Source organism: Dipodomys merriami, unplaced genomic scaffold (assembly GCF_024711535.1).
Source record: "Dipodomys merriami isolate MVZ:Mamm:240054 unplaced genomic scaffold, mDipMer1.0.p SCAF_17, whole genome shotgun sequence".
NCBI lineage: Eukaryota > Metazoa > Chordata > Mammalia > Rodentia > Heteromyidae > Dipodomys > Dipodomys merriami.
This window is the reverse complement of record NW_027203048.1, coordinates 32,006,442-32,021,556: the sequence shown is the minus strand read 5'-3', so window position 1 is coordinate 32,021,556 and position 15,115 is coordinate 32,006,442. Positions and strand designations below refer to the sequence as shown.

Sequence of the window (15,115 nt, the reverse complement as noted above, 5' to 3'; positions counted from 1 at the left end):
AAAGCTGGGCATGGGGATATACAAATGTCATTTTGTCTGTGCAGGAGTCTTAAAGTAAGAAGAGAAGCCTGGTGCTGATGACTTACGCCTATAATCCTAGCTATTCAGGAGGCTGAGATTTGAGGATCACAGGTCAAAGCCAGCCTGGGCAGAACAGTCCGTGAGACTCTTATGCCCAGTTAACCACCAGAAAACTGGAAGTGACACTGGCTCAAGTGGTAGAACACTCGCCTTGATCTGAAAAGACAAGGGACAGGGCCCAGACCCAGAGTTCAAGCCCCACAACCAACCAAAAAACAAAAAAGAGAGAGAGAGAACAGTTCAGGCCCACTCAGGCAAAAATCTTAGAACCCTACTTGAAAAATAATTAAAATTAAAAGGTTAGGGGCATGGCTCATGTGGTAAATCATGGGTAGGAAATGGGAGGCACTGAGTTCAAGTCCCAGTACCACCAAAAAAAAATTAGTCTAACTACTTCTATTATGATTTCTATTTATAGGTTAAATTATACATATAGCCAGCTTTTAAAAGAGACTGAAATTTTACAAACTGACCACAAAAATTTGAAAAGTCTCCTAAATAATTCTAAACTGGAACAAACAAGATTAGAAGCTGAATTTTCGAAGCTAAAGGAACAGTACCAACAGCTGGATATCACATCCACAAAGCTAAATAACCAGTGTGAGGTAAGCTACAAGTCTTATCACTGTTTTGTTTCTTTCTATGGCCATGCCCTAAATGTAACCTAATCATATTATAAGTGACAATAGCAGTAGATACTTAGTGGGTTGCTTCTATACTAGTTGGTTAAAAGTGGCGCTGTGGCTCAAGAGGTAGAGTGTTCGCCTTGAGCTGAAGAGAGCAGGGACAGCACTCAGGCCCAGAGTTCAAGCCCCACGACTGACCAAAAAAAAAAAAAAAAAAAAGTTGGTTAAGGATAACTGCATTTACAAATAATTGAGAAACATCATTAATTTCATTTTTTTACTGACAGTTCAATTTTTATTGTACAGATGCTTTCAAATTTTATTTGATAATAAAATAATGCATTGTAAACTTAGCATGAGATAATAAGCCAATAGAAAAAAATAGTTTGAAATCATATGCAACAAAACTCAGAAGGTTCATAGCATTTATTCCACCCATTATTTATTTATTTATTTATTTTTAATTTTTTGGGGGGGTCCGGTCATGGGGCCTGAACTCTGGGCCTGGGCGCTGTCCCTCAGCTCTTCAGCTCAAGGCTAGCATTCTACCACTTGAGCCACAGCGCCACTTCCAGCTTTTTTCTTTTTGCTTATGTGGTGCTGAGGAATCAAACCCAGGGCCTCAGGCATGCAAGGCAAGCACTCTACCACTGAGCCACCTTCCCAGCCCCTCTACCCATAATTTATAAAAGTATAAGTAAAATATACTTAGGTTGATGTACATCCAGAATAGTGAATAATATTCAAACTAAATTTGGAGAAAAAGTCACCCTGGAAGCAAGGTGCACAGCTACCCCACCACTTTGGAGGTGCTCTCCAGCTCCCAACTCCAGTTCCGAGACCGGGACTTGAACTTGATCCTGCCGCCCTTCCACTCATTGAAAGTGATGGCTGATAAAGCAGATAAGAATTCTGTAAGAACTAGAGCAGTGAATTCAGATAATAAAATCATGGTTCCTCTACCACTACCTAAGAAGAAATACACTAGGATCATTACAACCAAGAAAGCAGTAGGAGAGGATGAATCCTATCTTGAGGCCTCAGCGAAGGCTCAGAGAGAAGGTGACCACAAGATTGGAGCAATGCCTAAATCAGCTGTGGTGTCTAAACGGAAGCAAGGGAGACCTAAGAGTCTTCAATACAAAACGTGAGCTCAGGAAGGAAATTCAAAAAGTTGGGACAAGGATATGAAAAGGTGTTCAAGTTGCTTGAGGAAATGCAAGGAACTCTGGAATTTAAGAAAGAACTTGTTGAATATGCTATCGAGGACATGAAAAGATTCAAAAGCCGAGAACTAATTAAACACTTTGAACACACACTGAAAAAATCAACAAGCATCTGAACAAAGATAAATAAACCACAAATACATAATCCTCTTATGACAGTGCTCAAGAAGAGGAAATAAGTAGTTTGGTATATTTGAGAATGTAGCATACTAATTCTGAAGTCTTATGGCATGTGTTTGTTAAGAGAATTGCCTTCCAAAGTCAAAAGCTAGTGAATATGTAAAAGGAGTGGAGCTTTTGAATGTTGCAAATTTCTGTTAGTAAAAGTTGAGCTGTGGCTTTATTGGTTTGATTTGAAAAAAAAAATAAATAAAGTTGGATAAAATTGTCAAAAAGAACCATTTTAGGACTTTATTGACATATAAGAGGCACTTCTGAAAGAAAACTACTCAACCTTGAGAAGTAACTATGATTATAGCAGTATTTGTATTTTATAGTTTCTCTTTCCCTTTGCCTTCCCTGGTGCAGACTGACTTGAAGTAAAGTCATATTTTAAGCAAGTGCATTGAGCATTATATAAATAAACATGGTACAGTATTAACAGATGTTGAATCTAGATGGTTGTTTATGTATATTCATAATATTCTGATTTTTCTGTACCTATTTGAAAATTTTCTTTTTCTATTATATATGGGTGGTTATGAGGGGAAAGGTATATGTTGTTTGCCAACAGTTCTAACAGTACACAAAATAAGCTGTAAAATCCAGCAGCTTTGCTACTGGGGAGACAGACTTGGGGGATTTTTTTCTTCTTTTTTTTTTTTTTTTTTTTTTTTTTATAATTGTATTTTATTTTATTTGAGAACATACTGTACAGGGGGGCTACAATTACATGGGCAGGATAATGCATACATTTCTTACCAAGCATTGCAGCCTCCTCCTTTGTTTACCCTTCACTTCCCTTCCCCGCCTCCCCCCTCCCCCCACCCAATTTTACCCCCCTCCCCCCACCCAATTATACCCCCCCCCACACACCGACATTGTAAAGCTGGTTTTGACATGACATTTTGTACTTCTCATTGTTGCAACAGGTCCACCTGAATCCTTAAACGGCTTGTTTGTCCCCATCTCCTCCACATGTTATACTGACATCAAATATAGTGAAAGCGGGGGTTACACTGTGGGGGAGGGACATACAAAGCAACAAAGAAATAATCTTATAAATGCGTTAGAAACACATGCATGAAAGAAACGAAAACATTAAAATACATATTTAAGGGTTCATTTTCCTAACATCACATTATCTGACCTTTTCCGCTTGACTCATACCTATACTAGATATTGCAAATAAGCCTCTTCAGTAAATGGTGCTGGCAAAATTGGTTAACTACATGTAGAAAACTAAAGCTAGATCCTTATATATCACCCTGCACCAGAATCAACTCCAAATGGATCAAAGACCTTGAACTCAAAGCAGACACTCTGAAAACATTACAGGATGGAATAGGAGAAACCCTAGGTCTCCTTGGCTCAGGTCGAAATTTTCTGAATAGAGACCCGGAAGCACAACAAACCAAAGAAAGGTTGGACAAATGGGATTGCATAAGATTGCAGAGCTTCTGCAGGGCAAATGACATAGCTGGCAAGATCAATAGAAAGCCCACCGATTGGGAGAAGATCTTTACTAGCCATACAACGGACAAGGGTCTCATATCTAAAATATACTTGGAACTCAAAAAATTAAACCACCCAACAACAAATCCTCAAAGAATCAACTGCCCAATAAATAAGTGGGCGAAAGACTTAAAGAGAAGCTTCTCTGAAGAAGAAACAAGGATGGCCAATAGACACATGAAGAAATGTTCAACATCCCTAGCCATAAAAGAAATGCAAATCAAAACAACATTGAGATATCACCTCACTCCAGTTAGAACAGCAAAAATCAAGAACTCTAACAACAACAGATGCTGGAGGGGATGTGGACAGAAAGGAACCTTACTTCATTGTTGGTGGGAATGTAAACTTGTTCAACCACTTTGGAAAGCAGTATGGAGGTTCCTCAGAAGACTTCACATAGATCTCCCCTATGATCCAGCAATCCCACTTTTGGGCATTTACCCAAATGTTTACAAACAAGACCACACTAAAGCTACCAGCACAACTATGTTTATTGCAGCATTATTTACCATAGCTAAGATATGGAACCAACCCAGATGCCCCTCAGTAGATGAATGGATCAAGAAAATGTGGTATATATACACAATGGAATTCTATGCCTCCATCAGAAAGAATGACATTTCCCCATTTGTTAGGAAATGGAAAGGTTTGGAAAAAATTATATTAAGTGAAGTAAGCCAGGCCCAAAGAAGCATAGGTCCCATGATTTTTTTCTTCTTTTATGTCAGTCCTGGGGCTTGAACTTAGGGCCTGGGCGCTGTCCCTGAGCTTTTTAGCTCAAGGATACCATTCTGCCATTTGAGCCACAACTCCACAGCTCCACTTCCAGCTTTTTGGTGATTAATTGAAGGCAAGAGTCTTACAGACTTTCCTTCTGGACAGGCTTTGAGCCTCAATCCTCAGATCTCAACCTCCTGTATAGCTAGTATTACAAGTGTGACCCACCAGCCCCCAAATTGAGATAGATTTGATTTGAAGCAGAATGGAACAAAGTCCTGTGCTTAGGGGTTATTCATTCCTCATCTAGCTTAAAGTTAAAATGCTAGTTGAGGCAAATAGTAGTATAAAAGCAAACTACTCAGAAAATTTAACAAGAAGATTGAAGAAATGAGACAGCAACACTGAATTTTGGTAATGCCTCACATGTTACTACCAGAGAAGAGTCCTCTTTTCTGGTCGATTGTCCTAATTCAGATCAGACATTAACCCTTGACTGTGGTATATAATGTCATGATTTGGAAATGGTAGAAACTTTCTATGGTGTGAGAAGTCAGGGTGTGATTTTAATATTGATGATGATTGGAAGGTAGCACAGAAATGATTGTAAAATACAATTAACAATCTATTTCTTGATCTGTATGCTGCTTTAACATGGTGTTAAATTTGTGATAATTCACTTACCCTGTATATACACAAATTTCTTCTCTTTTCTGAATATATGTCTTACCAGTTATCTGATACAATAATAACCATAGAACCTCAGTTTGTAATGGAGAAGTAAATATCTCTTTTTGCTTAAGTATGTGGGTTCCACTTACTGAGTGTTTAGGCCCAAAGGTTTGCTTCTGCATCTATAGTTAGATTGCAGGTATATTAAAGGATTGCCTGGTCTCCTGAGATACCTCCACTCTGTTCTACATGGTTTCTCATTATCTAGCAAGGCTCTTAAAGCTGAGTGGAAGTACTTAAGGCCTCCAAGAAAGGTTTAGAACTTTCGTGCTTCACTTCCACTTTCTGTGGGCCAAAGGCATTCTAAATTCAAAAGAGGGAAGTAGATTTCCCTAATTGCTGAGAAGAGTGGGAAGTCCATTACAGGAAGGTTCCAGACACCCAGGGATCATGCCTGTAATCCTAGTGACTCAGGAGGGTAATATCTGAGGATCATGGTTCCAAACCAGCCCAGGCAGGAAAGTCAATGAGACTCTTAACTTCCTGTTAACCACTAAAAAGCTGAAAGTGAAGCTGTGGCTCAAGTGGTAGATTACTAGCCTTGAGCAAAAAAAAAAAAAAAATTCTTTTAAAGCTCAGAGACAGTGTTCAAGCCTCACACACGCATACACATGTACACACACACACACATACACACAGGTACACAAAATTACAAGAAAGAGGTACAATTAAGGAAGAGAATAGTTTTCAATGACTCTGTTGTGTGTTGTTATATTTTAATTTAACCGTAAATACATAAACCAAACATGATGCAGTAGTAGTTGTTGGATTTAAGTAATTGTTTATAGTCCTAGAAAATATTGTTCCTGATTTTCTGTACCATTAAAATTTCTTTCTGGTGAGGTACAAGGAATATATATAGTCTTTATTTTAGATACAGATCTCTGTGGTTCATTCTAGCCCTGTTAAATTCAAATGTTGGAATTCAGAAATCTGCCCTAAAAGGGATGCTTAATTTTGAGAAACACTTCTTTGAGAGCTTGACTTCTACTAGAACTTCTGCTGTAGTTGCAGTGTTTCCAGTTTCTATTAAGGCACACAGAAAGTCCAAACTAGCTGAGAATAAATCTTACTCCATTTTATCAAGCCATAAAACACAAACTTTTAAGCTTACTTGAAAATAGTGGTTAGGAGAAGAATAACATTTATGAAGTGTAACATATAGCCAGGTACTTTACATAAATAATTGTTCTAACAATTTGGTGGGATAAGAACTATCTGAAGATAGTTTTATAGATTTGAGAATTAACTAACTTGTCCAACATTTCTTAGCTACTTAAATAAAAGACCAGGGATAAGAGTCTAGCCTTGGGGCTACAGACTTAAGTTATTTCAAAAGTAGCAGACTTTTAGACCTAGATAATTTATTACATATTAGACCTATCCAGTGTTTGTGGAAATTAAGAAATACATATGTATAGCTTGGAAATCAGTTCTGTAGCTGTTTTTACTACTATAACTTATGTTCTGATCAAAGTACAGTCATCTGTTTATTCAAACGGTTAAGGCAAGTCTTCATGAAATACTGTATTTTGAATGTTTCGGGTGACTTATGCTAAATGTCAATGTTTCTAAAAAAATTTGTTTTAAACAGTTGCTCAGCCAACTTAAAGGAAATTTGGAAGAAGAAAATCGACATCTACTAGATCAAATTCAGACACTAATGCTTCAGAATAGAACACTGTTGGAACAAAATATGGAGAGCAAGGATCTTTTTCATGTAGAGCAAAGACAGTACATGTGGGTAACAAATAATTCTGTACTTTTAAATACTACCCATGATGTTAATTGCTTTTTCCAGTAGCAGAAAAAATTATGCTCATTTTTTCTTGATCTTTAACTTCTTCGGTATGTATTTTTGAATGCTTATATTGCAGGCCCTCCTCAAATAACCAGAAATACTAATATGAAAACACATAGGTCTTGCCTTAGAGGAATTAGTATAGTACTTAAACCAAGAAATGAATTCAAGTGAGGCATTGCACCCCTGTTGCTACAGCACTTAGTAGGCTGTAGCAAGAAGATTGTTTGACCAGCCTAAGCATAAAAAGACCTAATTGTAAGTAGTAGCTCACATCTGAAATCCTAATGATTCAAGAAGAAGAGCTCTGGAGGATTGTGGTTCAAGCTTCTTGAGTATTGTCTTTACCTCTAGCCTTTCAGATGTTTCCATCATTAGATTAAGGTACCTTAAGCAAAGATTTCACAATATCACTTTGTGAAATATGTATCTGACTTTCTACTGAGCAAAATCTAAACCCAAGACTCCTTTACTGCTTCCCCTTCTGTGTTCAAGGTAAACTACTTGGTTAGCAACCTTATGTTTCTTACATTGCAACTGTTGTGTTTGTGTGTCTGTTTGCACTTGCTCTGACATTGATGTTTTAAGTAAGGCCTTTGCATTCTTGCTTATTAGCTTTTTTTGCTCAAGGATGGTATTTTACCACTGGAGCCACACCTCCACTTTTTGCTGAGTAATTGGAGATAAGAGTCTCTCAAATGTATCTGACTGAGATAGATGGCTTTAAATCTCTATCCTCAATTCTCAGCCTCATGAGTAGGATTATAGGTGTGAGCCACCAGTGTCTGACAATAAGGTTTTTGTTACTGATGTTGTTTTGTGGGTTCCCTCGTCCCCAAAAAGTGATCCCTCTGCTTTGGTTTGTGATCTTTGATGCTTCTGTATATGATAAATTCTACTAGTAGGATATAATGAAACTAGCATACTTACCATTGCAGTGGTCAGGAAATAATTCTATACAAGTAAATTTAATCTAAGTATTTAGAGCCAGGAGGGAAAAAATATTTATTTGCATAAAGATGTTGATTGCACAATTTCTTTTTTTGGGGGGGGGGGGTCCAGTCATGGGGCCTGAACTCTGGGCCTTGGCGCTGTCCCTCAGCTCTTCAGTTCAAGGCTAGAGCTCTACCACTTGAGCCACAGCGCCACTTCCGGCTTTTTTCTTTTTGCTTATGTGGTGCTGAGGAATCAAACCCAGGGCCTCAGGCATGCAAGGCAAGCACTGTACCACTGAGCCACCTTCCCAGCCCCGTGCACAATTCTTTATTATGCTTATTTTGAGGGGTGTGTGTGTGTGTGTGTGTGTGTGTGTGTGTTTGTGTGTGTGTGTGTGTGTGTGTGTGTGTGTGTGTGTGTGTGTGTGTGTGTGTGTGTGTGTGTGTGTGTGTGTGTGTGTGTAGCACGCAGGTGTGTGCGTGTGTGGGTTTGCCAATATTGGAGCAAGGGTGCTGCCCTTTAGCTTTCTTCCCCTCAAGGCTGGTTTTCTACCTTGAGCCACAACTCCACTTCCAGCTTTTTAATGGTTAATTGGAGATAAGAGCCTTAGGACTGGGACTGGGAAGTTGGCTCAGTGGTAGAGCACTTGCCTTGCATACTCGAGGCCCTGGGTTCGATTCCTCAGCACCACATAAGAAAAAAAGCCGGAAGTGGCGCTGTGGCTCAAGTGGTAGAGTGCTAGCCTTGAGCTGAAGAGCTGAGGGACAGCGCCCAGGCCCAGAGTTCAGGCCCCACGACCGGACCCAAAAAAAAAAAAAAAAAGAGCCTTAGGACTTTCCCCCAGGCAGGCTTTGAAGTGTGATCTTCAGATCTCAGCCTCCTGTGTTTATTTTAATTATAAGCAAATTAAATATCTTAGCATTTTCACTTGTTGCTCCTGTAAGTTAAAATAAATCATCCTTCTGTGAAAAAATTTTGGGATTATAAAGATCCAGAAGAATAGGGAAATAGTTAATGTTCATACTGTTAAAAAAGCTGTACCAAACCTGTAGAATTTCTTTATATGATGATATAATAGTATGAAATTTTTTCTTTGAACAAGTCTGTTGAAGAATTGAAACTTTAAATTCTATATACTTTTATTTTTAAGTAAATGATAAGTTTAAAGCAAAGGAGAAATACAGAAAATTCATGGTTACTGTCTTACAAATTCAATTGTCACTAGTGGGATCTGTATTTATGTTTCGGAAAGAAGAACATTAAATACAAAATAATTTAGTCTTATCCATGTCTATATAAAATATACATATTTTTAAAGTAATTTTTATTTTATAGTGATAAGTTAAATGAATTAAGACGACAGAAGGAGAAATTAGAAGAGAAAATTATGGACCAGTACAAGTTTTATGACCCATCTCCTCCTAGAAGGTACCACTAACCAAATTTTATGAATTTTTATTTAGAAAAAAGTGTATTTCTAGTACTTTGAAAATTTCTAATTTGGTGTTGGATTTATGTGTTGAATTTTAGACTGAGAATTTTTTACATTATTCTATTAGGAGAGGCAACTGGATTACTCTAAAAATGAGAAAATTGATAAAGTCCAAGAAAGATATTAATCGGGAACGTCAAAAATCTCTAACATTAACACCTACACGCTCAGATTCCAGTGAAGGATTTCTTCAACTGCCCCATCAAGATAGTCAAGATAGTTCTTCAGTAGGGTCAAATTCTTTAGAAGATGGACAAACTCTGGGGACCAAGAAAAGCAGCAGTGAGTGCTTAACTTAAACTCTTTAAAGATATTTTTTTGACTTAGAATCTTTTGAAAGCTTTCAATTAAAAAAAAAATAGAAAACTACAACTTCAGTCCTTTCAGGAAATGGTCTAATGAATGGAATGGCATCACCTTTTAATTTTATAGTAGTATAAAATTAATTGCATAATAGTGCATAACTGTATGGTTTTCTGAGACATACACAGAGATGCTCTCAGTTGGCCAGTGAAGTAAAATATTTTAAAAAGAACATTGAATTAAGAGCTAGAATGTCTTTATCCCTTGCAGATAATATATATATATTTATACAGATAAATATATATAATTTTATTTTCATTAATAGCTGTAATTTAATGAAAATAAAGCATTTTATACCAGGATTCTTCCTCAGAGCTTAGCAAACTGGACTAAAGTTATTACATTGGATGAAGCAAAGGAAAATAGGTATGAATTGGAAGAGGTGTTACTATTTAGAAATGAGTTAAAGGTTAAGAAAATTATTGAGTGGTGTCTGGTAATGTTTTGATTTAAATGAAATAAAGATGGTGATATGTAACTTTGTATATAAACTTGTATTTTAATTTTTAGGATCTAGAAGTATCACATCCTAACATGGCTGATATTCATTTTTAGTATGTTTAACCAAGTAGCAAGAGTAAAGGCCTAAAAAAGTATGTTTCAGTAGAAAAAAAATTCAATACTAAATCCTGTGAAGATGTTCAAGAGGTTGTCTGTCACTATTCTTAGGGATTATGGTTTTTAAAAAAGAAAGACCCAGTGCCAGTGGTTCATGCCTGTAATACTGGCTACTCAGGAGGCTGAAACCTGAGGATCATGGTTCATAGCCAGCTGGAGCAAGAAAGTCCATGAGACTCTTATCTCCAATTAACCACCAGAAAATTGGAAGTGGTGCTGTGCTTCAAGTGGTAGAGAGCTAGCCTTGAGCTGAAGAGCGGAGGGACAGCGCCCAGGCCCAGAGTTCAAGCCCCCATGACCAACCAAAAAAAAAAAAAATGGAGGGAGGGGGAACTATTTTGAATCTTTGAATTATTACCTGTGTCACAAGTTAAAAAATACAACACAACACATTCATCATTCTGTTAAAATAAATAACAAGCAAATGAAGTTGCTGTCTCCTCCAAAGATAGTCCATAATGATGACTCTCAAGGCTCTCAAAAAAATTGTACCCATGTTTTGGCCTCAGGTGAATAAACTATCTCTGAAAAGATTAGTATGTAAGCTATTACACATTATAGTACATAAGTGGCAATAAAGGACAAATCTATACACATACATGTATACTGTTTCCACTGGGTCTTTTGCCATACAGCCTTTTCCACTAAATTAACAATTAATAAAATTGTGGGAAGATCCTCAAGCTTTCCTTTAAAGTGGCTTATAAATCAATTTTATCTGTTCCCTCTAGATGCAAATCTAACATCCAATTAAGAAGTAGTGATGTATGTTTTTAAGTTGGTTACATAAGAAAGCACAGCAGTCTTGAGGTACTTTTGTCTGTTGGGAGTGTCAATATGTTATTCTTTCATGCTCTGCTGAAATTGTTCAGAATAAGAATCAGAAGGCAGTCATTTTAGACACAGAATCCAACAATACTAATAGTCCCTTAATTTTAGTATGCTTTGAGAAAAGAACATTATTTATCTACCAACTAATTGCCATAAGGATCATATTCCCTCCTCACACATTTAAAATTCTTCTTTATCCTGGTTCATTTTAGAAGAGCATCTGTTAGTTGAAGCAGTCTTTGCAAACAGTTAAAAACAGACAAAGGAAAAAAAAGTATCTAAACATGACATGTGCATGCTTCAATCATTCAGCTTTGTTTTAGCTAATTGTCCATTTTTACATTGCTTTCAGTTCATTTCTTTTTAACCATTGAAAACAGTGTGTCTTACCAAGTTTGAAAAAAAAAGTAGGTCAGATTAAAAACCTTAAATGAATCACAAATTTTCCTTAAAGCAGTTAAACAAGTTAAAAAGCCTATATGTCGATTGTACTATCTTTAACGAATGATTCTTGTCAGTTTATCAAAACTTTTGATTATTTACAAGATTATAAAAAAGAGGTTAGTTATTAAGCCTGTGTATCTTTTTGTAAGTTGTTTTCTTAATTCCTAAATTACATTTCCAAAAGGTATAATAGGGCTAAGGAGGCAGCTCAGTGGTACAGCATTTGCCAAAAATGCAAGGCCCTGAGTTCAGTTCTCAGTACTGAAAAAAATTAAAGGGTATAACTAAATCTTAAATGGTTAATGAGGTTTTTGTCCCAATGACTTCTCTACTTTGCTGAGAAATCTTTGATTTGTAAAATTGGTTGTTGGGTTTTGTTTTTTTTTTTTTTTTTTTTTTGCTTCCAGTGCTTCATTTAATTTTTTTTAACATAAGCTCACATTTTATGTGAAATATAACCAGATGGTTATATTTTTTTCTTTCATTTTGCATGCTTTGGGGTGCTTCCTTATCTTTAACATTTTTCAGAGCTTAGTGCTAATGCTTTTACTACTGTCAAAAGACTGTTTTTTTCTTCTTCTTTCTTGCAACCATTTTTTAATAAAGTGAACTCAATATAATTGCTATTTTATCTTTTCAAAAATTATTTGAAAGAAACTATGTGTTTTACCAAAAGTGGAGCTGTGGCTTAAAGTGGTAGAGAGAGCTAGCCTTGAGCAACCTGAGTTCAACGCCCCCAATCAACAAAAAATAAAAATATATTAAGAAAGAAAATATGTATTTCCAGGTATTGATAATAACACTAAAGCTTAGGAGAATCACTAAAGTTTTAAGGTGATTTTTAAAGTTTCTTTAGATTATTTTCTAAAGTTTCTTTAGGTTTTTAGATTACTTCTAAAAATTCTTTTGATTATTTTCTTTAGATTGTTTTTAGTATCTGGCACCCTAATTTTTGTTGATGTATTACTAAAATACTTTGTTAGGATGTGCATTTTCCTGTTTCCCCCCCCCCCAAATAAAGCTTTTAATTTAAAAAACTAAATAAAGTAGAGACTTGAAAAAATGTATATATTTTCATTATTTAGAATATGAACTATTAGGGCCGGGAAGGTGGCTCAGTGGTAGAGCGCTTGCCTTGCATGCCTGAGGCCCTGGGTTTGATTCCTCAGCACCACATAAGAAAAAAGCTGGGCTGTGGCTCAAGTGGTAGAGCTCTAACCTAGAGCGCCCAGGCCCAGAGTTCAGGCCCCACGACCAGACCCCCCCCCAAAAAAAAAAAAAGAATATGAACTATTAGTCACCTAATTTTTTAAGTTTACCTTTACAACTACTACTAGGGAATTTAGTCACTCCATAAATAATTCTAATTACTTCTTGTCTTTATAGGACTATAGCCAGTCCATGCTTTCAAAGTAGTATGTTCCTCATCATTGTCTTCAGTGCTTTTCCAAGTATTTATAAAGTATCAAAGTACATATTTCATGTTCATTATCACTCAGCAGCATGAGAATAATAGCTTTAATATAGCATACATAGCTGAAACTCAACATTCATTTCTGTCCTTAATTTCAACATTTAACTCCCATCTGTTCTTCTCCCTTTTTTCTTTCATTTTCCTGTTTCTGTTTTTCCTCATGCTCTGACATTAAAGTGGTTGCACTGAAAAGACTGCCCTTTTTGAGGAACAGACCGAAGGATAAAGACAAAATGAAGGCCTGCTACCGTCGTTCCATGTGTAAGACTTTATGACAGTTCAGCTTCTTTCAAATAACTACACTGGCTTCCATTATTAATTTTTCACTAACCATTCTCTGGACTGTGCTGATTTCTTATTTTGCAAAGCAAAGTGCAGTCTTCCTTTAATACGAAGAGCTAGAAGAATATTTTTTTAACTGCACTGCATTTGCATTATATGTATATCTACTGATACATATATGCATATATTTAGTAATACATGTAATATACTTGTAAATTTCCAGTGCTTTCTAAAAGTTGGCAGGAAAAAACACAAACTTGCCATAGAGAATTTTCCCCCCAAGAAATGTACTTAAGGAAAATACAATAAAACCATTAGCATTAGGCACTTACTTCCTGAATGAACCTAATTAAATAAATAAACAAATGGCCTACAACCCTTCAAAATGTTTGTCATTTCTTAGTCTGGGTTTTCTTTTTTTTTTTTAAGTGGATTAATTACATAATCAATGTCTGTCACTTTGGATATCTCTTTCAGGTTTTTATTCAATGGTATACTTATTTGATTTATAAAATGAGTAATTTCTTCAGTAACCTGCTCTGACCAAGGACTCTTTCATTTGCAATAATGATGCTGTATAAGAATTGCATTTCATCTTCATTTTTATCACCACAAAACCACATTATGAAGGCTTCTAGCTATATTACACATCATTGTGCAAAATGCATGGCAATTGATCATAGTAAAATCCTTTCTGTCCTTTAAAAGGGGCAGAGGTGAAATATAAATATTTACTGAACTTTATCAGGGTTTGGCCTCCTCACTTCATTCAGCTGAATGCATTTCATAATTCAAATGACACTATGATTATTATTAGGTCCATGTTCATTAATTCATAGACAAAAACCAGATCATTTAGAATACAAAATAGAAATAAGACATTAACCATGCTGATTCATTTGCTTTCATTTGCATCCCAGCCATGAATGACCTGGTGCAGTCCATGGTCCTAGCAGGAGGACAGTGGACAGGTAGTACTGAGAATTTGGAGGTTCCTGATGATATTTCAACTGGTAAAAGGAGAAAAGAATTGGGAGCTATGGCCTTCTCTACTACAGCCATCAACTTTTCAACTGTCAACTCTTCTGCAGGCTTCAGATCCAAGCAGTTGGTTAATAATAAAGGTATAGGCCGTCTGCTGTTTGCACTGTGGTGTAACTGTTGACAACAAGAATTTTAATTTGACTTCCCATGTATTTTTCTTCCAAACAACCAAGAATAACTATCAACCATGATATAGATTTGATTTGGAGGAAATGTTCAAATCATTTCAAATATATAAATTATTACAAAAATAAGTAGAACTTTTCCTAGGTCTCTTTTCATAATAAGTTTATAAACAAGAAAAGAAGTAAGCCATTTAAAATGAAAAAAAAGGAGAGAGTAGTAAATGTTTTAAAAAAGAGAGATGCATACTACTTCAGAAAATCATATAGTATAGAACAAAAACAGAGGTTCTTTGCTTTGCTTTGCAGGATGACAAGAGAGATTATCTCATTGCTTCTGGCATTTTTCCTAAGTCGCCTCTCCTTATAGTTAACTTCTTACTCCTACTTCTTGCTGAGTTTATAAAATATGCTAGGTCAAGATGTATTATGTGTGACTAAAAACAATATCCATATTCTATATAAATTTTTATAATGAAATTATTTTGTTAACAAAAATATGTTTATATCCATTTTGCTATTTTATGTAGATACTACATCCTTTGAAGATATAAGTCCACAAGGTATTAGTGATGATTCTAGTACGGGATCAAGAGTTCATGGTAAGATATGAATTTAATTAGACAGTATGAATTAAATACTAAATGGG

The 15,115-nt window shown here is 35.9% G+C and overlaps 1 protein-coding gene across 7 annotated transcripts in view; it reads left to right on the top strand.

Moving 5' to 3' along the window:
• Positions 1 to 15,115, top strand: part of Ccdc88a (coiled-coil domain containing 88A) — a 131,278-nt gene that overhangs the window by 101,044 nt on the left and 15,119 nt on the right. For 4 of the 7 annotated variants that reach the window (XM_070025640.1, XM_070025639.1, XM_070025638.1 and 1 more), the window contains exons 22-28: positions 500 to 686; positions 6,654 to 6,799; positions 9,132 to 9,224; positions 9,356 to 9,570; positions 13,196 to 13,279; positions 14,221 to 14,424; positions 14,997 to 15,068. In XM_070025640.1, coding sequence (XP_069881741.1) covers positions 500 to 686; positions 6,654 to 6,799; positions 9,132 to 9,224; positions 9,356 to 9,570; positions 13,196 to 13,279; positions 14,221 to 14,424; positions 14,997 to 15,068 — 1,001 coding nt within the window. The remainder of the gene's footprint in view (positions 1 to 499; positions 687 to 6,653; positions 6,800 to 9,131; positions 9,225 to 9,355; positions 9,571 to 13,195; positions 13,280 to 14,220; positions 14,425 to 14,996; positions 15,069 to 15,115) is intronic. The other 3 variants (XM_070025642.1, XM_070025645.1, XM_070025641.1) reach the window with 2 other exon arrangements.